This window comes from Ochotona princeps, chromosome 29 (genome assembly GCF_030435755.1).
Source record: "Ochotona princeps isolate mOchPri1 chromosome 29, mOchPri1.hap1, whole genome shotgun sequence".
NCBI lineage: Eukaryota > Metazoa > Chordata > Mammalia > Lagomorpha > Ochotonidae > Ochotona > Ochotona princeps.
Window position 1 is genome coordinate 13,831,907 of NC_080860.1, and position 22,423 is coordinate 13,854,329.

A 22,423-nucleotide genomic window follows, 5' to 3' on the forward strand; every position below is an offset into this window, starting at 1 on the left:
AGAAGTGAGAGGGCCGGGACCTCAAAGAGCACATGCCACTGAAAACTGGGTGAGGTGGCACCTACCGCTTTGCAGCTCAGGGAAACCACAGAGTAGCCTATCAGCTCCATCTTCTATCACGTTCAGCACCCCTTTCCTCCCTCTTCTGCCCACACAAGCACCAAGCTGCTGCTTCGGTGAGCTGTGCTTAGGCTCAAGGCTGGCTCTCTCAATTTCCGAGCCCTTGGGCGTGGTGTTGCACCTGTCACATCTGGCTGTGCAGGTAGGGCACAGCCCAAGGGTGCCGCATTCATATCACAGCCCTCCCAACCTCATGTTGGTAATGTTGAACAGATGGCAAATCTTGAGGAAGAGACACCTTTTGAGTCTTGTATGCCAAAGTGCTGCCTGAGGTAATAGCCTACTGTTTATTCCGCCAGGAATGTCATCTTCTCCATCCTCCACCAAGGGAACCCTGGAAGGTAACCTCAGCAACACCCACCTGCTTGAGGAGTTCCTCCGTGGAGTAACAGCCAATAACCTCAATCCGTGTGAACTGCTGATATGGGAGCTAGCAGTACCTGGAAGACACTTGCTCAACAGGTTATTCCAGGTTGAACTTGGACCCAGAAGGAAATAATAGGGATACAGGGACTGTCATTGTGCTGCTAAGGATTAAGTTGCAGCTTGTAATGTCAGCATCCCATTTGAGCCCTGGCTGCTCCACTTCTGAAATAGCTCCCTGTTAATGCACCTGGGAAGGCAGCAAAAGATAACCCAGGTCTTTGGACCCTTGCTACCCAAGTAGGAAATCCATATGAGTTCCTGGCTCCTGGTTTCAGCTCGCCTGTTACAGGCGTTTGAGGCAGTGGATCAGTGCATAGAAGTTGCTTTTTCTTTCCCTCTTGGCTCCCTCTGTGTAACTCTTTCAAATAAAGTGGACAAATCTTGAAAGGAAATAAGTAACACCGAGTCAGATACAGGAAAACAACGCTATTTTCAATCTTTGTTAAAACAAGGAGCTGTGTATCCCTCTTCCACGCTTTTCCCTGACGATGACTGCAGACTCCAAGTCTGCTTAGGGCAGTAGCATCCACAGAGAGCTTGGCTTCCTTTCCTTTTGATGTATTTGACTGATAGATTTAACTGGAGTATATGCTTGTTGGATGACTGATTGATACTGATTTTCTACTTTGTACGGTGCAACAAAGGGTCATTTACAAACCAATGGAGGAAGTGCACAATAGTAAGTCTATTTAAAGACAAATACGAAGTTAAAACCAGACCAGGTGGTGTGCAGATGTGACAAAAATATCCAGACTGTGGTGTGCACAGCGTGAGTTTGAGAATGTAGTGCAAGCTCTGAACTCATCTCTTTGGGTTCAAGTCTATAGAGACTAGCTCTGTGGTCTCGGGTGAGTCACTTCCCCTCTCTGAGCCTCCACGGGAATAGGTTGAACATCAACCTCCCAGGCTTGTCTGAAAGATCATCTAGAATAGTGTAGATCAGAACTTTGCCTGGGTGGGCATGGGATAAAGTGTTGAAGTTGCCACCTGCTTGGGACATCTGTAATCTTGGGTTTGACGTCCTGGCTTTGTTCCTAATTGCAGCCTTCTGCTCATGTAGGCCCTGAGCGGCAATGGTGGTAACTCAAGGAGTGGGTCTCTGCCATTTATAGATAGGAGACCTGGGTTAGTTTCCAGACTGGCTAAGGGTTGGTCCCACCCTGTGTGGGCAACAGTAGAGATGAGTTATCTTTCTTTCAAAGGAAAAACAAAATAACTTTGAAAAGCCCTTTGCATTGTTACTGTTACAATGTTGAAGACTAAACAAATCACTCCATGCACACATCTATTCATAGAACCAAGAGACATCGTAGCTTAGGGATTTTTATTTGCATGGGAATGGTGGGGACATGGAGCCTGGGAGGGGGCGGGTTCAGAAAGTGGAGCTGCTCCTGGGTTCACTGTGGGGGCTCAGCGGCCAGGACAGGGAAACAGCCCTCTCGGTGCCATTGTCTGTCACGCAGGCGGCGCACAGCCTGCATCTGTGGCTGGAAGGCCCCCCACTCGTTCCAGTGCCGGAAGTCACCAGGTTCCAAGAGGTACTGGTACCCACGGTAGCCAGGATATTGATAGCCAACCCATCTGGCAGGAAAACAAGAAGGACATCCTTACTCCTGGACCCATGTCTGGGGGGACCAGCTGGTTCTCCCGTTGCTGTACTTTGTAGGTTTGTCTCCCATGACAGCAGTCCCTGAAACCTCATGCTAATGGGACTAACAGGGTGCCCATTTGAGGCAGTTGCAGTGTTAATGGTGGGACCCCCGGGGGAAAGTAATGAGATTGGACTAAGTCATGAGGGTGGAGCCTCTGTAACTGAGTAAGAAGAGCCAGACATGAGCTCCTCCTCCTCTTCTGCCGTGTGCCCTGAGCCTTGGGGACCCTGCCATCAGCAGAGACTGAACCCACTGGACCCGTGTGATCTTGGGAGTCTGAGCCTTTAGAACCATGAGGCCAAGTCAAATTGTCTTCTTTCTAAAGCAGCCTGCCTCGGGGACTTCATTAGAGCAAGAACCCGACGGATCCCAGCAGTCTCCTCTCCATAGCTCACCTCTGGGGACCTGGGTGTGGGCCACCTGGGGCTCTTTTGCTCTGAATGAACCCCTTCTTACTTGCTATGTGCACTCACCTTAGAGGCCTTAGTTTCCAACCTGAGGAATGGGTCCAACACTGTGCCTGGTTTATCAAGAATGCTTTGGGGGTGGCGAGGGAAGGGAGGCAGCAAAGGAAAATTGCACTTCAGCTGTTTGCTGAGTGCATGGCCTTACACGGGGTAGCAAGACTGATACATATCCCAGCGAGTGTGGGGATCCAAGAATGCAGAGAAGAATGGAGCCCAAGGGAGCAAAGGTGGTGCTTTCCAATTGGTTAGCAAGGAGTCCATTTGTTTCCAAAAATTGGATGCTCTTTGCGTGTGAATGGATTCATGTGTAATCACTGTAAATGCTGTTCTAGGATCGAGTCTTAGCTCTTCCGCTTACTGGCTGTGAGAATCCAGGTAGCTGAGCTGCCAGGACCTGTTTACTGTCTGTATAGTGGCACAGCAGTGGATCCACCTGTTAGAAAGTTTCCCTAACTCTTCATGGATACCGGTTAGCAGTCTACACACACACACACACACACACACACACACACACACACACACACCACTCAGGACAGTTGTCCATGTCAGCGATTCATTCCTCCTTTCTTGGGGGTCTTTCTGGGTTTGAGCCAGACCCCTTTCCCATCTTTCAAAGCCTGATTGAAGCTCCAGCCTCTTGAAATAACCCTTGGAGCTGCCTGCTGTCCCAGGCATGCACGCGCGCGCGCACACACACACACACACACACATACGTCCTAGAGACCTCCCTTCCTCCTCTGACCTCCTGCAGCATGAACACCTGCTGGGGCCCCCTGTGTCCGTTAGCCTGGCTAGACACCATCTCACAGGTGTGCCTGGGGCTCCCCTGCCAGCCAGAGGAAGCTCCCCTGCCAGTCAGAGGCAGGAGCCTGGCAGATCCATGATGACTTAAAGAGTAGAAATACAGGCTTCAGGAAATGGGAGAGAAGCAAGATAGAAGCCAGTGCCTTGACACATGGAGAACTTCAGCACCAGCCTGGGCTGTAGAGACAGAAGGGGTCAAGATGAGGACGGTGAACCCTGGCATGGCTATTTGGAGGGGATACAGTGGTCTCCGGTGGGCATCCTGCCTTTTCCTCCTGTTTTGGCAGTATACAGGGCCAGGCGGCTCTGCGTAGGAAAGCTGATTAGTGGGAGTGGAGAGTGGATCAGAGCCCACTGTGCCTAATGGTCCAGGTGGCAACACTGAGATGCAGACAGGTGCCCTGTCCCCTCGCCCCATCACCTGCCAGGTTCCTCAGCACTTTGGTGGGGCTGGCCCACGCTCTGTCCTCACATAGACTGCCTGAATGGAGGACACAGCTCTGCGGAGGGTATTTCAGGTGCCAGCCCCAGGAGGATTTGAGAGAAGCTAGGGATGGCAACCTGTAAGGTGAAAGAAGTGGGGGCAGCCTCCAGGTCTGGACACGTGTACTTGAAGCAGGGGATGGGGACTTACGTTCCACTGGAGACCTTCACGCTGCCCACGCGGTCACAGAAGCCGTAGACCCAGAGGCTGGGCACGTCATCTTCCTGGATCTCCATGGTGTTGCCTTTGAAGTTGGCACTTTCGAACAGACAGATCTTGTGCTCCTCGGAGTCCTGGGGAAGGAGAGGTGGGATTAGGAGTGGGACACGGGGGGTGGGGCAGACAGAGGCAGCTTGTCGGGGTCTCCTGGGAGTGCAAAGAGAATACTCCCAGGAGGTTTGGGGGACACTTTCCGGACGTCATCATCTGTGAAAAGGGGTCAGAGTCCACCACTTCATGCTGAGATGATAATGACCTGAATTGACTGGCACAGAGCATGGAGCATGCTGCCAGGCACACAAACACAGCAACAGTTCCAAATGCCAGGTGTGTGATTGTATGGAATCCAGTCACCAAATGAGTCACTTTGGTTCAGACCTGCAGAAGGTCACTCACCTGCTCCCTTTTTTTGCTTCTGCATAAAGTGCTTTCCCAGTCCTGTTTTTTGGACCAAAGCACAAGGTGCAACATGCCTTGCCAGTAACCCTGGTTCCCATGGCTGCCTCCCATGGCTGCCCAACTCAACTGGTTCCCACAGCTGCCTAACTTACCCATCCTATAAACACCCTTGTAATCCTCACCTTGGGGTCACTCTCTGAAGGAAAGGAGAGCTGACCCCAGCTGGTTGGTCTGTTTACAAACTTTGGTCCTCAGCAAACTTTGTTGCTTTGCAGAGTTGTCTGGGCTGCATTTCTTGGGGAGAGGGCTCAGGTTGGATGCAACAATTGTTAGGGCAATGGTCGGGGGGGTGTGGTGCAGAGGCTCGAAGAGGTCAATGTTCGTGGTCAATGTCACACAGCCAGCAAGGGTAGCAGCTTTCGGGGGTACACGGCCTTCCAGCACTTCACTAACTGCTCTTGTGTAAGTACTTCTTGCAACCTGAATCAAAGCAAGGGATGGACTGACCTTTAGAGTACCATGGGACCTGATGGAATGTGTTCTGGATTCAGAACAGCCTCTGGCATTCACACACTGGTGTCCTTGGTGTGGTGACCCTGCCCTGCTGTGCTTCCAGCTGGTCATTTGTGCAATGGGCTTCCAGCGGCCCCAGAGCACTATGACTGACAAACCTCTCCATTCAGGATGGCTTTGGAACACACCCACCCTTGAACTTGGGCACATGATTTGCTTCAGGATTGCACATCTGGTTTTGTAAGTTGACCTGCGGTTTCGGGGGCAAGGATCCTCCAACTTCTAGAAAGCAATCCTGAATTGCGATAGCCGGGATTGAAAGGCAAGGGTCACCGAGAAGGCGGGAAATCATGACGAATGCCACTGGTGTCATGCGCACCTGCGTTTGAATGCCAGCCCCACCACTCAGTGCCCATATGGCCCAAAGCCCTCCACTTCTGAACTGCGCTGTCCCTGTCATTAATGTTCGTACTGTGATCACCTCAGCCCCTTGGGACTGCTGTAAAAATTACACAAAAGGGAGTCAGTGCAGTGACGTATCTGGTAAAGCCGCTGCCTGTGACCCCAGTTTCCCATATAGGGCTGCCTACAGTCCCTGTTCAAATCCTGGCTGCTCCAGTTCTGATCTGGCTCCCCGCGAATGCACCTTGGAAGATGCCCTAAGTGCCTGGGTCCTGCCACCCTCAGGGGACACCTGGAAAAACCTCCTGCCTCCTGGCTTGCAACTGCTCCAGCTATAGCTATTGTGACTATTTGGGGAGTAAAGCAGTGGGTGGGAGATCTCTCTCTCTCTCTCTGTAACTGTGCCTTTCAAGCCAATAAAAAGAAATCATGAAAAAAATGCATAAAAGGCATGTAACTCCCCCAGTGGGTAACAGGTGCTCAGAAAATAGGGCTCAGGAATAGGGGTACTACTCATCCGTAGAAAGAGGAGGAGCCCATGCTGCAGGTGCATGCATCCCTCTGGGAACACTCCAGGAAACCAAGAAGGGGCTGGTTCCTCAAAGGGAAGGGAAGTAGACCTTTGAAGGCTTTATGGAAGAAGTGACATTCGTGAGGGGCCTTGGAGGGGAAGAAGGGGTTTGGAAAGCTAAGAAGAGATGGCTCAAGGGGAAATTGCTGAGCACAGCAGGGGCTGGGGGTTGGGATATGTGTGATGATGGTATCCAAGAACGACTGTCCATGTGACCAGGGTGCAAGAGGCTGTGTGCACGGTGGGAGGTAGACTTAGGAGCGCAGTGGTAAGAACTACCATTCATCACTGTCACAACCTTGAGCATCTCAGGGAAGTGAAGCCAGTCAGTGGCTCCCTGCTTGGGTGTAGTCAGAACAAACTCCTTTGGGGGAGGCCTAGGGGAGCCTGTAGACCCAGCTGCTATCCATCCCCACTGTCGTGCCTGTCTGTCTCATTCCCTCGCTCTGCAGTGGTACCAGCCACTTTCCATGTTCTTGGTCACACCCAGCATGTCCTTGGCACATCCTGTTCTGCCCTCTCTTCATGGGGCTGACCACTCCTTCCCTGCCCACGCTCCCCCTCAGCAGCCCAGCCCCTAGGTCACCCTCTTTCTGATTTCCTCACAAGACTGTGCAGCCCCTGTGCAGCACACAGCCTGCTCTGCATTTATAGATTGATCTCCTTGACTAGGTGTTTGATCACCGCAAGCAGGTGCAGGCCAACCCATACGTAGTGGGTGCTTGGCTGAAGGAAGGGATGCTCTGATTTTTGTCTTATTCCTTCAAACTTCCTAGCAGGAAGGGTTGGGAGGGAGGAGGGAACGCTGCTGTTACCATTGGGAGTGAAAAAGATCTCTTTCTCTGTCATTCTGCATTGCTAATAAATAAATCGATCTTTAAAAAAGAAAAAAGATTCTGCATGAATCTTCCCATTGTGGCAGACAAAAGTTGGTGGCTGGGACCAATGCTCATGGTGGCTCAACTGGTTAATCATCCTCCTTGCAGCACTGGCATCCCCTATGGGCACCAGTTCTAGTCCCGGCTGCTCCACTACCCATCTAGCTCCTTGCTTATAGCCTGGGAAAGCAGTGGAGGATGACTCAAGTTCTTGGGCCCCTGCACCCATGTGTGGGTCCTGGAAGAAGCTCCTGTGACCATCTGGGGAGTGAACCAGTACATAGAAGATCTCTGTCTTACCTTCTGTCTGTTACACTGCCTTTCAAGTAAAAATAAAATTGGTGTTTTTGAAAAAAAAAAAAAGTTGGTGGCCAGCAGAGGCTATACCATTGGGTGACTAAGCTGTGACTAGCTCATGACTCACAATCAATTCATAATTCTGGAAAGCCTTTGAGTTCCCTAAGGATAGCTCTAGCCCCATCTCTCTCACCTTGACTTGACTTTAGCAAAACATTACAATGAGTGAATGAAGTGGATTAAGCTGTGTCCGATGATCAAAAAGCCCAAGCGGGTTTTCTATAGCAATTGGCAATACCCTGTTTTAGTCACTGCACACAGTGCAGCCCGCCTGCTTGATGTGTGGATGGGCTGTGGGGTTTTGAAAATCCACTGCAAGGATGTTGCTTGCAGCTGGGGATCTGAACCTTTCTTCCAAGAGAGTTAAGGCAGGCGCTGCAATTTCTGTTCCTAATGCCCAGGAGGTTGAGGCCACTCCCCTGACAGCAGGAAGGGGAAAACGTTGGTTTGTGGTTTATCCTGTGCCCAGGGTAAACCAGGGCTCCCAGTGCAGGGCTGAATGCCCCAGTGATGAACATGAGAACTTCCTGTCCTTGGGATGCCTTCAAGGTCACCATGCCTCCCATCCGGCATCCTTCCTTGCTTGTGGTCCAGTGCCCGTCCTTGCCACTGGCCCCAGAGCCGCTCACCATCTTGATGGGCCGGAAGGACATGAGGCGGTCACTACGGTAGCTGCTGGACCAGGTGTCCCAGCGAGGGTACTCGCCCTTTTCCAACACGAACATCTCCCCGCGGAAGTTGGACTGCTCAAAGGCGACCCAGCTGTGGGGAGCAAGGACCACAAAGCCGTCATTAGCAGAAGTCCCTCAGCGGCTTCCCCGGCCTCCCCAGCCCCCTTGCTCTGAGGTCAGGAACGAAGTCCAGAGTGGGCTTGGCATGGCCAGGGCTTAATGCTAGGCTGTATCACTGCCTGCCTGTGGGGCTCCTCTCAGCACAAGGGACTTCACTGGCAATCACCAACCTATCTTCTTGGAACTCGCCAAGGATGGAATGAGATCATGCATGTAATTACCTGAGCAAACTGTGTCCGCAGAAGTAGACTGCACTAATGCTTCCACCGTTCCAAGGCCCCGAGGCCGTGGAACATGCAGAGAAACGTGGCTTTGAAGTTTAGTTACAGCTGGGGGGGGGGGCGGGCGCTCGGCTTGATGTCAAGGTGACTTTAACGCTTACTAATCTCTGTCTTTGTAACACAAGAAGAAACAGGACACAGGTCCAGAACCTTAAGCAGGCAATGAGATCACAGGGGTGCATTTTGTGTTCCTTAGATTAAGTTCTCATGGGGACTTTTACTTTCTGCAGTGGGTATGGGGGCATGTGGAGGGGTGCCCTCGGCTTTCCATTTATAAAGGGATATGCTTTATTTGTGTTCAAAAAGCGAATCCTTTTCAATGACACTTATTAAGTAAACCATGGTTCCAGAGGAACAGAGGTGAGGTGAGGGAATATTTGAGGCAGGTGCTTGAGTCAGACACCAGATCAAGACTGGGCCAGCATCAGGACCTACTCAGTAACAGGTACGGGGTAGCTGGAGGGGAATCATAGAAGCATGCACCTGCAAGAACGAGATGTGATGGTGCATAGGATTGCACTCAGCCTTTTGCAAGGACTAACTAGAAGCTAGAAGCCCAATGAGGGCTCTTTCTGGCTTTGCTAGAGCCAGATTCGGGCATGGGGCATGAGCTTGAGTTAGAGAGGCTAAGGTGACCTCCATATCACAGAGGGGAAGGTGGAGGCTAAGGGGCCCCTTGAACTTTGCTCTGTGTGTGCTCTGGTGTTCTCAGACAATGGCACTAGCCTCAGGTCCCTAGGGGCTCCTGGAAACTTCTCTCCCTGCCCACCAGGAAATGGGAGGGAAGCTTGGGTCAACCACATTGGAGTGGCAGAATTTGAGAGACAGACTCATAGTTGCAGAGTAGAGATGGATTTGCATCAGCTGTGTGAGGTCTGAAGTAGAAGAGAAAAGAATACATGGGAGGAAGGCTGGCTGGATGGATGACGGACAGATGGATGGACGGATGGGTGGGTGGACAATGGGTAGGTGGACTGATGGATGGATGAGTAGGTGGATGGATGGATGGATGGATGGATGGAAGGGTAGGTGGACAGATAGGTAGTGGATGGGTGGATGGCTGGGTGGGAGGATGATGGGTGAATGAGTGGGAGAATAGTTGCTGAGTGGATGGGCATGTGGATAGCATGTGAATGATGTGGTAGGTAGTGGGCAGAATATATAGGTAGAAGAATATATGGGTAGATAGCTGAGTGACTGAATGGGGAAGAGAAGGGAGAGATACAGTAGACATATAATAGATGTAAGGAAGGTGGTTGGGTGAGCGGATCCATGCATGGATAAATGGACAGGTACGTAGACGTGTGATGAAAGGTGGCTATATGCATGAATGGGTGGGAAGCGAGCCTTGGAAGATGGCGTCATGTACGAGTCAAGAGCATGGATCATGGAAGCAGACAGTCCTACGTGCTAATCCTCACTCACCCTTTATCTGCTGTGTGAGTTAGGGCAGTCAGGCTGATGAAGTTTCCATGAAAAAGAGGAAGTGGTTGTGACTGCCTTGTCAGAAGATGATGATGGGGGCCTAAAAGGCATGCCCAGGTCAGCTCTAATCCAGAGTCAGCCAGATCACCAGTGTCTCAGGAGGGGACACCGCTGGAGACCTGAGCTCACAGAAAGATGGATGCTGATGGGGTCTGGTCACCTATTGTCTTCTTCAGGAACCCTGGCTAGTAAGGGGTGATGGTTATTATTACATGGTGAGCAATTTTTAGTATTTGTGTTTTCCCTCATTCCTTAGTGGCTTCTCTGAGCCCAGGAGCAAAGAGAGAGAGAAGGGGGTGGGGAGAGAGAAAGAGGAGAGAGAAAGAGGAGAGAAAGAGAGAGAGAGAGAGAGAGAGAGAGAGAGAGAGAGAGAGAGAGAGAGAGAGAGAGAGAGAATAGGCATTTACATTTACAGATGTGGAAATAGCCTCAGGGAGGGTTAGGGCCCTAGTGGAGAGTCACAGGATGGTGTCAGGTGTCAGACTAAGGGTTTCTGGGTTTCAGACTGGCGTGGCTCCTGGGCCCTCCTCTGTCCCCATCCTCCCGCCAGCCCTTGTGGGCTGTGCGGCTCCTCCGGACCAGCCCTGCCCACTACCTACCCCATCATTCACGTTCGCCCACAGCCCTGCCCGCCCTGACAAATCCTCAGCCCCTGCCTCACAGGCCCTTTTCCTACCCGCACTGGGCATGGCCCCAGAGTACACACACACCAGAAAGCAGCTGCATTTTTGTTGGAGGAGAAATACTCTAGGTTTGAGTCAGCAGCACCGAAAAAAGCCTGAAAACCCATCTGGCCACATCCGGTAGTTTCTGTTCTCAGCTGAGTTTGGGGACTGAGGGTGGAGGTAAGATTGTGTTGGCCACAACTGGAGGGTGGGGGTGCAGGAGGTAGAACTACCGCTCCCTGCATCCCCCAGCCCCGTTCCCTAGAGCCAACTCTGGACCAGGTTGACTTAGCTAAATTCAAGGGCCAGAGGGAGGGTAAAGAGGCAACCCAGTCACCTGCCAAGGCTAGCTGCCCACCAGGAATCTGCAAAGCCCCTCCCCACTAGAGGCCTCCAGTGATCCTAGGAGTGTTAGTGGTGGGGGAGCGGGGAAATTCAAGCTGCTGAGGAAACAGGTAGATCAGATGCTCAAGGGTGCAGAGATGAAAGGAAGGGAGCTCCTGGGTCTCCACCTGCCCTCTGCGATAGGGGAAGGCTCAGCAAAAGCAGCTTTACAGCAAGAGAACTGGAATTCACTGATGCTGTTGCCTTATGCTAATCTGATTACATCTCTGAGTCTTGCTTTTACCATCTGTAAAATGGGCAGGGGTTGGAACTCCTTCATGGACCGGCAGGCACACAGCAGCCACCCTGGGGGTATGATGTTGTCCCAGCAACCGTGGGAGAGCCCCTCCCTTGCCCCACACTCACGGTCCCGAGGTGACAATGAGGCTGCGCACTCGGTCAAAGCCACGGTCTCCCAAGTTCACACACTCTGCTGAAAATTCCACCCGGCGGCCCTGGAAGTTCTCTTGCTCGAAGACCACCAGCTGTAGGAGAGAAGCCCCCCACCAAGCCCGGGGTGGGGGCAGAGAGTGAGACCGGTAGGCAGGGAGAAGCTTTTTCCAGTAGCAGAGTCCCCAGGCCAAAGGGGCTGGCCTTGAGGTGCAGTGGGGTAAGCCTTCCCATTCCCATTTCTGAGCTATGATTCCAGTCCTGGGGGCTTTGGTTGTGATTCAGCTCCCTGCTAAGGCACCTGGGAGGACAACAGAAAGCGTCCCAAAGGCTTGGACCCCTGCCGTTCCCATGGGACACCCAGGTAGGCGTCTGCACCTCCTGGCTTCAGTCTCGCACAGCCCTGGTTCCTGCGGATATCTGGGGGAGTGAAGCAATCGCTGGAATATCTCTGTCTCTGTCACTCTACTGTTCAAACCAATCAATAAATCAGTCTCTTTAAAGAAATAAAGGAAAGATGAGAATAATCACACTCAGCCTATGCCTGTCAGTTATAAAAACACATGCGTCTAAAGGCCTAGCACTCGCGCTTGTATCCAGAAGAAACCGGCAGATGATGGAAATGTGGTCAGAGTGACGATGATTTGGAACTGAGAGGAAGCTGTAGGGCTCCTGGAGGGCACTTCAGGGATAACCAGAGGATTTTTTTTTTTAAACAAGTCCTGACTTTTATAGAGCCCTTAAGAAAATTTACCCAAATAAATGTATATTATGGGAAAAAAAAAAAAAACTAGTCATGGATCTCAACACGTTTGCACTCAAATACAGTTCTCTCTTAATTTCATGTGTTAATGTGCTTTTTTTTTTAAAAAAAAAAAAGTTTATTTGAAAGGTAAAGGAAGAGAGAGAGAGAGAGAGAGATTCTATCTGCTGATTCACTCCCCAAATGTCTGCAACAGCCAGGACTGAGGCCGGCTGAAGCCAGGAGCCAGGAACTCCATCTGGGTTCTTCCGTGCAGGTGCCAGGGAGCCAAGCCCTTGAGTTATCACTGCTGCCTCCCGGCATGAGTTAGTGCCTAGGACTTGAACCTGCCCTCAGAGAGGGGAAGTAGCTAAGTGGCAGCTTCACCAACGGCCCCAACGCTCCTCACCCCGCACCTCCCAGGCCCTTTTTGCAGCATCCATGTATTCAGATGGTAGTTGCTGCATCATCCCGGACTCATGCTCAGTGGTAAAGACGCTGCTTGGGGGTGCCTACAATGCACTTCGGGGTGTCTGGGTTAAGTCTCAACTTTTCTCCTGACTTCAACTTCCTGCTAATGGGCACCCTGGGAGGCAGCAGGGGATAGCTGAGTTTGTTGCATGTCCACCACTCCCATGCGAGACTCGGATGGAGTTCCCGACTCCCAGTTTTTCGTTTCTGATTATCTTTGTTTCTCTGGCTTTCAGAGAAAAAAAAAAGTAAATACAGCATCAAAAGTAATGATTAAGCAGTAACGGTATAAATAAAAGCCAGTTGCCCATGGTCCACACAACAACATATTAGGAACCAAAGGTTACAAAATGACCTAGATCTGGGAACCTCAATGTCAAAACCAAGACAAACCCCAAAGGACAAGACCCCTGACACTCTGAGAGTCCCTGCAGCCTGGGCTGTTTGGAGCAAGTTTCTGGAAGGTTGATGGCCATCCTGTTGCCTGTGGTTCATGCTGCTGAGCTTGCCCACTTCCTTTTTGAGAATTCTCTTTTTGTATCTAGATTCTGATGGCCTCTTGGCCAGCGCTGGTGCTGATCTGACCCGACCAGCAGGTGTCCAGAGCGGACCCTGTCTTCCCAGGCGTGGCCATGCTCCTTGGCTCTCCAGAATGACTGGGGCACATTTGCCTCTGGAAAGGAGTGGAGGGCAGTGGGGGGGGGGGGGAGGAAGCCACGGAGGAGGAAAAGGAAAAGAAAGGAATGACAGAGGAGGGGAGGAAAAGATGATTAAGATGGAAAAGCAGAAAAGAAGATGGGAAGGACAAGGAGCAGAAAGAGTAGGAGGAGAAAGAGGAGAAGCAGGAGGAGAAATCGGGGGAGGAATCCAGCCCCTTACCTTGAAACTCCCGGGAGGTAGCTCTCCTGCTTTGGTGCTGGGCAAGGGCCCGGAAGCTGGGGCCAGGGCAGGGCCAGAACCCAGGGCCGGCCCTGTGGGAGCGGCCCCTTTCCCTTTGGCTTCAGGCCCTGGGTTCGCAGCCATCGTGGCGGTGGCCTTCATGGCCTGAGACATGGTCACCGCCTGCAGAAGTATGGAGAGTAAGCCTGGGCCTGCAAGAGTCCCCAGTGGCAGACCCGGCTGCTCCCTCACTTCCCTGCTCCCCACCACCTTCTCCTCGTGGGCCTCAGCCTGTGCCCTTCATACATCTATGCTTGCATGGTTTCCCGTGCCATCCAGCCTCCCAGCCTCCAATGTCCTACCTGGGTCCTGTTTGTGCTTTCAGAATAGTTTCCCTCAAACTTTGCACCACACCCTCTCTCTGCCAGCCATGCCCTTCCCGGTACCCCAGGCAACCCCGCTGGGTCCCTTCTGAGCCCCCTACAGCTTTTCATCCCACTTCTTGCTCTTCTGTGCACCTGCATTGCACCTGCCCAGGTAGTTAACAGGTGAACGGTAGTGAAGAGTAAACTCCTTGAAGAGCTGTGACAGTGCTGACAGCAGCCCCCTGAAGCAGCCTGAGGCTGCTGGGAGGAAGGGTGCTCGACCCCAGGCCACATGTGGTGGGAGGCCTCCACTTTCCCCTCTAGCAAGTGGGTCCACACCTGGGTTACAGAAGGCCTTGCAGCTCACTAACACGGCTGCACTCGTACGTGTGGCACAGTGAGCAGCTTTTCTGAAGAGCAAAGGAGCGCAGGTCCCCGTCTTCTTCCCTGGGTGGCTACCTTTTGACCCTGTCTGATCTTCTTCTCCAGATGGCTGCCTTTTGACCCTGTCTGGCGGCTGGGGAGTACGTGCAAAGCCCAGCCTGGAACTGGGGCAAGAAGGAGGCCCCCAGAGGACGCACCCTGGGCTCTAACAGGAGGGCTGTGACCATGTAGGCGGTGGGTGGGGAGGACACTGGTCAGCTCCAGTGGCTTCTCATTGCTGTGAGATCAAATGTCTTTGAGGGTTTGGCCTTGATCTTGTCTCCGGAATGAAACAGCCAAGCCCCCTGCCCCCGTCTCCCTCAAGGAATGGTGAAGCTCCTGAAAGTGCAGAGGTCCCCCCAGGGTCCAGGGTGCTGCCTTTAGGAGGGGCTGCTTGGGCCTGGCAGACCCCTCCTCCAGCCTCTCCCGGGAAAGCCTGCGGCCACTGTGGGATGTGCTGCTCACCATCGGCCACAGACATCTGGACCACATCTGGGGCTGGCAGTCACCACCCCCTCCCTGGGAGACACTCCTGCGGCTGGGGGTGCGCCGGCTCCCCCCTACCCCTCCTCCTGCCCGGCTCTGCTTGTCTCTGCTCCTCTCCTGGTTGCCTCCTGTGTGTCTCTGTTCCCCCAGTATCTTGCCCTCACTGTAATTAGGCTTACCTCTCTTCTCTGTTACTATCTGTCTGACTCCTTCTCATCTTTCCCCTCCTCCCCCTTTCTTCTTCCTCTGTCTGCCTCTCTCTCTCTCTCTCTCTCTCTCACTTGCCACTTCCCCTCCCCCGGCTCTGTCTCATTCCCCCTCCTTCTCCCTCTTTCCTTCTTTCTCTTCCTCTGCCTTTTCCATTGCTGTGCTGCACACCCCTCCTTCTCTCTCTCCCTTTTCTGTTCTCTCTCTCTCCTGCTGCTGGGTTGCATCCCCTCTAGTTCCCCTCTGCATCCCCCTCCTCCCCCTCAGCTCTGGGCAGCAGCCGCGGGAGCAGCAGCTCAGTAAACTCTTACCTGGGACTTGCTACTTCCTGCTGGAGGATAGGCAGGTAGACAGACGGCCGCTCTGGGTGCCTAGGGGTCGACCCCCCATTTTATAGTCTGGCAGACACCAGGCCCTATAGTCTGAGGCACAAAGGGGGCGCTGGCTCAGCAGGCTGGGGCGGGCAGCATGGCCTGGGGCTCTGACCTTGGCTGCACACAGCAGCACTTTCCATTGTGAGCCCAGAGCGCACAGCCGGCACCTGGCCAGCAGCCGCCTCACCTTCCGACCCAGTTCGGGGGTCCTTTCTGCTGGCTGCCAGCTTGGCACAGGGCAAAGGGGTGTTTCCAGGTGGCAGGGTGGGGGGTCTAGGTTTGGATTCTGGCTTGGCCATTCTGTGCAGGGGGGTCCTGCACCTGCAGCAGCTCCCAGGTGGACCTAAGCGTCCTTGCTGGATGCTGTTGAGAGAACAAGAAAATTAGTAGATGGGGAAGACTAGGTCAAGGCCAGTTTGTGTAACTGGACCGTGGGTGGAATCCAGCTCCAAACGCATCGGTCAACTCCGCCTGTTTCCAGGAACACAGGCATTTCACAAATGAGGCAAGCTGCGGCACACGGGCCGGGGACGGCAGAGGCACGCTGGTTTGGGTCTGTGCTTCTCATCCTTACTCAACCTGGCCTGGGCTGTTGGCCTGACTTGCTTATTTCTGGACAGGGAAAGAGATGGAATCTGGGGATGTCACCCTGCTCCCATGGGTTGAACACCCTAGATCTGTGGTCTTGTACCCATGCTGGGCCCATCCTGCCCTATTATCTGACCTCAGATGCTTGGCTGGGGATGCAGGGATAGCGGCCTTGGAGCCTCACCCAGACCCCATCTCCTCTGATCCTCCACCCCCTGCTCCAGCACCCAGCGTGGGATGTGGCATCCAGTGGGACAGGCAATATCATGTCCCCAAGGAGGGCTCTGCTGGACCATAAGCAAAAGCAGGTGCAGGGTTGGCAGAGGGAGTCCAAGGCTAGGGGGAGACTGGCCGAGAGGTCACAGACATCCAGTCCAGCCCCCAGACTTCACGCTTGGGGAGACTGAGGCTCTGCTGGAAAAGCTGCCTTCAACAGCCAGAGGGACCCAGGGGAGCTGCTCAGCTGGGCCCACCAATTCCAGGCAGGTGGGAGGAACATTCTTACCAGCTCCTGCTTCTTTGTTGGGGGTCTGGGCCCCCCAGGGAGTCCACTTCCTGCATCTCCCTGGCCCAGGGCCAGTCCCGCCTTTGCTGCTCCATCCAGCAGGCACCCTGTCCTCTCCCAGCCTCCCCTTCCGTCTTTCATCTTGGGCCAAGGCTGGCTCAGAGGTGGGGGTGTCAGGAACCTGCCGGAACTGCTGGAATGGGGCCAGGGTGCCTGTGGTGTGGGCCACCCACAGGCTTGTACTTCAAGGCCAGGCTGTCAGTGGGGGCAGCTCACTGTCCCCCCTCGGCATTGGGCTGTCTGCCAGAAACCAGGGAGGATTTCCCCTTGGAGCAATCCACGGCCATGAGGGTGGCATCTCTGGAATTCTCTCCACTTCTCGCAATCATCAAGCAGGAGTTGGGAGTCCCAGGTTTTTAACACCTGTACGCAAGCTCTCAAAAAAACCCGATGCTCTGGTGCTGGTATTGCGGCACAGGGGGTTGGGCCGTCATCTGCAGTGCTGGTATTCTGTATGGGTCCAATCCAGCTCCCTGCTAATGCCTCTGAGAAAGCAGCAACAGATGGTCCAAGTGCTTGAACCCCTGCCCTCCGACGTGGGAAACTGGATGAAGCTCCTGCCTTTAGCCTGGTCCAGCCTCGACCATTGGAGAGTGAACCAATGGATGGAGAGAGGAAAGAGAGCTCTTCCATCCATTGGATTGGAACCACACTATTTGCTGTGCTGTGCCCATTTTACAAACAAGCCAACTGAGGCTCCTAGCGGTGAAGGAACACACTTGAAGTTACCAAGCAGGATTCAAACCCGGGATGCTGGCTGGGAAAACTTCAGACTCCTGGTCCCTGTCCTGCCCAGAGAGAGCAACACAGAGCCCTCCTGACAGCAGACTGGTCCATGTGAGTCCCATGTGGAACTCAGCTATCCTCCAGTTTGCCCAGGAAGGACTGGTATCCCCGCAAGTTCCTTGACTCCTGGCCAGGCTTTTTCCTAAGCTTGGAACTGTGCCTCGTAGGCCAGACTGAGGGACAGGTGCTGGGAGAGGCTGCTCATGGTGGATTTCCCAAGCTGTGGCTACCTGGCAGTTACACCACAGTTCGTAATACCTATTCATACCCAGTGGCTCCTTGATGTGCCCGCTACCTCATGGCTTCACCACCTGCAGGCCTTGGCACAAGCCCACGTCTCTTGCCTTGCTTCTGCCTGACTGGGCTACCAGCATTTTCTTGTTCTCACTGCCCCCTACACACACACACACACACATAATTTGCTTTGCCTGCCACTGTTCACATCTTTATACAAATCTCTCTACCCTTCAGAGCCTGTTTTAAATGCCACCTTCTCCATGCAGTCCACCTTAGTTACTCCAGCTGACCAACTGGACGAGAAAGGGACAAGGAACAGACAATTGCCAAATCTTAATATTCCATAGCGGGCATGTGTTTCAAAGCAAATAACAAGATGCTCTGTTTTTTTTTTTTTCCTAGGAAGGAGACTAAGAGTGGGGTGGGGATGACTTGCCCGGGGTTGCACAGCAAGGAGGACACTCCGTCTGCAGCATGCCACCTTGCTGGAACGAGAAGCCTCGTGGCGCTGACTAAGGCAGACCTGCCACCTCTGGCCGTCTCTGTGGCTAAAGCCAGAGCTGCTGACGCCTCTGCCCTGGGCTTCTGCCAGGGACTGCCTTTTGTGTCTGCAGCTCACTTGCTGAGTCGGGACTTTGTCTCCCAGGGGCCCTTCTCCCCTCCCTGCCTATAAGAGAGCCTGACCTCTGCGGGTCGCCGTTCTGACATGTTCTCTGGACCCATCTCGGTAAGTCCCAGCTTTGGAGGAGAGGGGGAGGTGAAAGCGAGGCTTGAAGCGAGCATCTGGGAAGGTGGGGGAGCTCAGGGCATCTTGAACATCAGCTTCCATCTTCACCAAGGACTTGCAAGCTTCATAGAGCCAGACTGGCACCTGCTACCCTCATTGCCAAGCGAGGTGACCCTTGGGGTCCCTCAGGATCCTTGTGGGGTTCAGTGTTGCCTGTAAAAGCCACCCTTGACCTAGGGCACTTGGCGTTTGCTGGAGTAACGCAGCCACTTGCGGCAGGTACAGAACAAGTTCTCCCATGGTAACCAGAGCTGAGCTCAGGGGCAAGGGTACTGGGAATGAGGAATTTGGGAGATGATGACAGGACAGGTAGCAAAGGGTCAGTGCCCCTGGCCTGGTCGCAGCTGGTCCCCACCTGCAATCCAGCCGTTTGCATCAAGGAGAAGAGAGAGGGCAGGAGGTGACCGTGTTTCTTGTCCTACACCGCAGGAAGCAGCCAACATGACCCTGCAGTGTACCAAGTCAGCAGGACACTGGAAGGTAAGAAGATGCGTGAGATGGGTGTGTCCAGGGAGCAGGGTGGGGATGCTGAGGGGTGTCCCCACCGACAGACACCTCTGATCCATCTCCACTCAGTGCTTTCATCAGCCCTCCGAGTCATCAGTGCCCAGTTCATAGCCTGTGCCACTGAGGCCCAGAGTCGAGAAAGCTTCATCTCTCTTATCCACCTGGTTATTGGAGGTGCCTGTGTTGGCATCCCTGCTTCATCAGCACTCTCCACACCAAACCCCCAACCCTGGGCCCCCCACGGGACTCTGACTTGTGCCTCTGTCTCCTCTGGGTGCAGGTGGTGGTATGGGATGAAGAAGGCTTCCAGGGCAGGCGGCACGAGTTCACCGCAGAGTGTCCCAGTGTGCTGGAGCTTGGTTTTGAGACTGTCCGATCGCTCAAAGTGCTGAGTGGAGCGTGAGTCCCCAGTGCGGGGGGCAGGGGGAGTAACCGAATGTTGGTGGCTTGTCTGGATGCCAAGGGGAGGAGGTGGAGTAGGAGTGGGGATAGGAAAGAACCTGGAGAGGAGTGCTGTGGCCTTGTGTCTTCCCAGGCACTGATGGTACTGAGGTGCTGAGTCAGGGAACCAGGACTGCCTGTACGGTTGAGTAGGTTGTGCACTGCCCAATAGTAAGGGCTCACCATTCACATGGTCCTCCGCTGATGGGATTGGCAGCTCTGTGAGGTGTAAAGCCTTAGAATCAACTGTTGGCTCTGAGCCTTCCTTCTTAAGCATAAACCGACAGCCAGCAGCACTCGCCAAAACTAGAAGGTAAAAATAAACGCTATATGTTTCATAAAAAGGTGCTAAATATTATTGGCTGTGACTCAAAGCATGATGTCTGATTTCTTCTTGTTAAGAGAGAGGGGGGTTGGGGAAGCAGAGAGAGAGAGGATCATGAGATGTGAAGGACACCCTAATAATACATTTCAGCTGTGTAGCCAGCACCCCTCAGCCAACATTTCTGCAAAGGTAGAAATAGTCTATGCCTTGCCGTGTGACCGCTGAGGATTCTACCTGTAGCAAGCATGACTAAAAGACTATTTTTATCTTAGAGATTTCTTGATGGATTTGAAAGGCAACATGACAGAAAGAGAGAGAGAGAGAGATCTTCCATCTGCTAGTTCACTTCTGCAAATGGCTGCAATGGCCAGAGTTGGGCCAGGAAATCGGGAGTTTGAAGCTCCATCTCTCATGTGGGTGGCTGGGGGACCCAGGGTCTTGGAGCCATCTTCTGCTGCTTTCCCAGGTGCGGTAGGAGGGAGCGAGATTGGAATCAGAGCAGTTGGAATTTCATATGATGTCCTGATATGGGATCCTGGCATCCAAGGGTCAGCTTGGTCCACTGTGCTGCAATGCTGGTCCCAAGAACTGAATGTTAAAATCTACTGAATCTTAATCAGTTTATGTTGACATTTAATGAATTAACCACCTGGGACCAGTGACTACCATATTGAATAGAATGTTCTAGAAAGTTGGAAAGTGGGTCAAAAGGCAGGTGCTTGATGCTGTGCCTATGAGTACCATCTAACCACCTTGGAGGGTTTTCATGTGTCTCACAGCATGGTACATGTTCTTTCAGCTTGCGCTTGGTACAGGGAAAAAAAAAAAAAACGGGGCTCATGTGGGGACAGTGGCTCGTGTTGGGCACATGTCCAGCCAGAGGGAAACCTCGGATTGGAAGTTGAGCAGCCAGGACTCTACCTGTTGCTCCAAAGGGGAGTGCCGGCTTGACTGTGCACGGGCCCTTGCCCCAGTCCGGACACCCCAAATGACTCCAGGCACAAGCAAGCCCTCCCACCCCGGGAGGGACAGTCGCCTCCTCTCTCCCACCAGTGACGCCCGTGGGCTTCAACTCCTAGGGTGGGGTGGAGGAGGACCTTGCTTCTCACGCTCTGTCTTTTCCCTCAGGTGGGTGGGTTTTGAGCACGCCGGCTTCCAAGGGCAGCAGTATGTGCTGGAGCGGGGCGAATACCCCTGCTGGGACGCCTGGAGTGGCAACACCGCCTACCCCGCGGAGCGCCTTAGCTCCTTCCGCCCAGTGGCCTGTGCGGTGAGTCCTCCTCTACTGATCCAGGGAGCTCCGGTGTCCCTGCGGTGGACACAGTGGGAGCCAGATGTGCAGATGAGCGCTGGGGGAAGGCAGGGCTGCCTGCTGGTTGTCGCGGTTCCTGCGGCTGTGGGTCCACAAAAGAAAGAAGGTGTGGGGGACAAAGACGCTGGGTGGGCGGTGTGTGTGTGTGTGTGTGTGTGTGTGTGTGGTGGCCTGCAGGGGTTCCCACCTCAGCACCTGGTGACCTAGGCTGCTCCCTGCACCTGCAGAACCACCGTGACTCTAGGCTGACCATCTTTGAACATGAGAACTTCCTGGGCAGGAAAGGAGAGCTGAGTGATGACTATCCCTCCCTCCAGGCCATGGGATGGGATAGCAACGAGGTGGGCTCCTTCCATGTTCACTCCGGCGCGTACGTACCCCATAGGATCTGCCTGTGTGGCTTTTGTGTGATGCCCACTGTGGGGTTGCAATGGCCAGAAGCCCAGTTGAAGCCTGAAGGATATCGATTGGCATCTGGAATGCCGTCAGGCACAGCTGGATGCAGGAGCCTGCCTCGGGATAGCTACATTTTTACAATGCACAAACCAAGGTGGCAGCTTCAAGGCCAGTAGGGGGAAGTTTCCCCTTTTTAGGGTTCCAGCAAAGATTTCAGGCTCTTGTGGGTTCAACATGGGTCAGGCACTCCATTCTGAACTCATCACCGTGCCCACAGGAATGAGGTCATGTGCTCATTGTTAGTGACAACCCCATTTCCTCGTTGTCTGAGAAAGGAAGGGGTGACAGTCTGTGAGGCCGGAAGAGGGTAATCTGACAGCTTGGCCATAGAGAAACAGGTGGAGAAAGTTTAGGAGCAGATATGGGGGTGGTGGGGGAGGTGCTCGTGAAGGGGTGACCCAACCAGGACCTGAAGGACAGGTACAACCTGGCCAACAACAGTGCCTGGAAGGGTGTTACTGGCAGAAGGAGTAGCAGGAGCTGAAGCAGGTCACAGGGGACAGGATGGGGCACTGAGGAAGGCTGGGCTGTCTGGGGTGTGCTTGTGGCTTGAGCTGCTTTGTCCCTAGTTGGTAGACCGCGTGCCTAACAACTGCCTGTCTCTCCTGCTGCAGCTGGGTGTGCTCCCAGTACCCTGGCTACCGGGGTTTTCAGTACGTGCTGGAGTGTGACCACCACTCGGGCGACTACAAGCATTTCCGAGAGTGGGGCTCTCACGCCCAGACCTTCCAGGTGCAGAGTGTCCGCAGGATCCAGCAGTGAGCGGAGGTGGCGGAGGTGTGTGCATGCTGGGCTGGAGCCAAGCAGCTCTCTGATCTGGCCTCTCTGCTGGTCCCCTGCGTGAACTCAGCACCTCTCCCTTGCGAGCTGGTCCAAGCACAGCACAGAACACTCGGTAATAAAGACAAGATGGTCTACTCTTAGTTGTCCTTTTTTTTGGGGGGGGGGTGGTTCTTTATCATCTTTTCCAAGAATCTGTTTTTAACAGTATACTTTTCCCCCTCTACCATTTGTATTTTATTTCCATTTTTTTTTCGCTTTTAACTTTCATATTTCCTTCTCTTTTCTTCAGATTTAGCTTGCTCTTAGTTTTCTAGCTTTTTAAAGTAATTAAAGGTCATTAATTCTAGAATTCTCTCTTTCCTGCACTCTCTTATTCCCCGAAGTAGTCACATACAGCTACA

At 53.3% G+C, this 22,423-nt stretch overlaps 2 protein-coding genes across 2 annotated transcripts; one reads left to right on the forward strand and one right to left on the reverse strand.

Annotated features, from left to right (window-relative positions):
- Window positions 1–1,862: 1,862 nt before the first annotated feature.
- Window positions 1,863–16,467, reverse strand: CRYBB1 (crystallin beta B1). Its single transcript, XM_004591946.4, has 6 exons — window positions 16,329–16,467; window positions 13,381–13,563; window positions 11,265–11,383; window positions 7,922–8,054; window positions 4,104–4,246; window positions 1,863–2,127 (listed from the first exon to the last, which is right to left on the reverse strand). The coding sequence occupies exons 2-6, from the start codon at window positions 13,552–13,554 to the stop codon at window positions 1,944–1,946; spliced, it is 753 nt and encodes a 250-aa protein (XP_004592003.2). The 5' UTR covers window positions 13,555–13,563; window positions 16,329–16,467; the 3' UTR covers window positions 1,863–1,943.
- A 1,562-nt stretch (window positions 16,468–18,029) lies between these two features.
- CRYBA4 (crystallin beta A4) lies at window positions 18,030–22,043 on the forward strand. The gene is made up of 6 exons (XM_004591947.2): window positions 18,030–18,138; window positions 18,628–18,678; window positions 18,986–19,104; window positions 20,600–20,741; window positions 21,011–21,153; window positions 21,854–22,043. Exons 1-6 carry the CDS (start codon window positions 18,118–18,120, stop codon window positions 21,999–22,001), a joined length of 624 nt encoding a protein of 207 aa, XP_004592004.2. The 5' UTR covers window positions 18,030–18,117; the 3' UTR covers window positions 22,002–22,043.
- The last annotated feature ends 380 nt before the right edge of the window (window positions 22,044–22,423 follow it).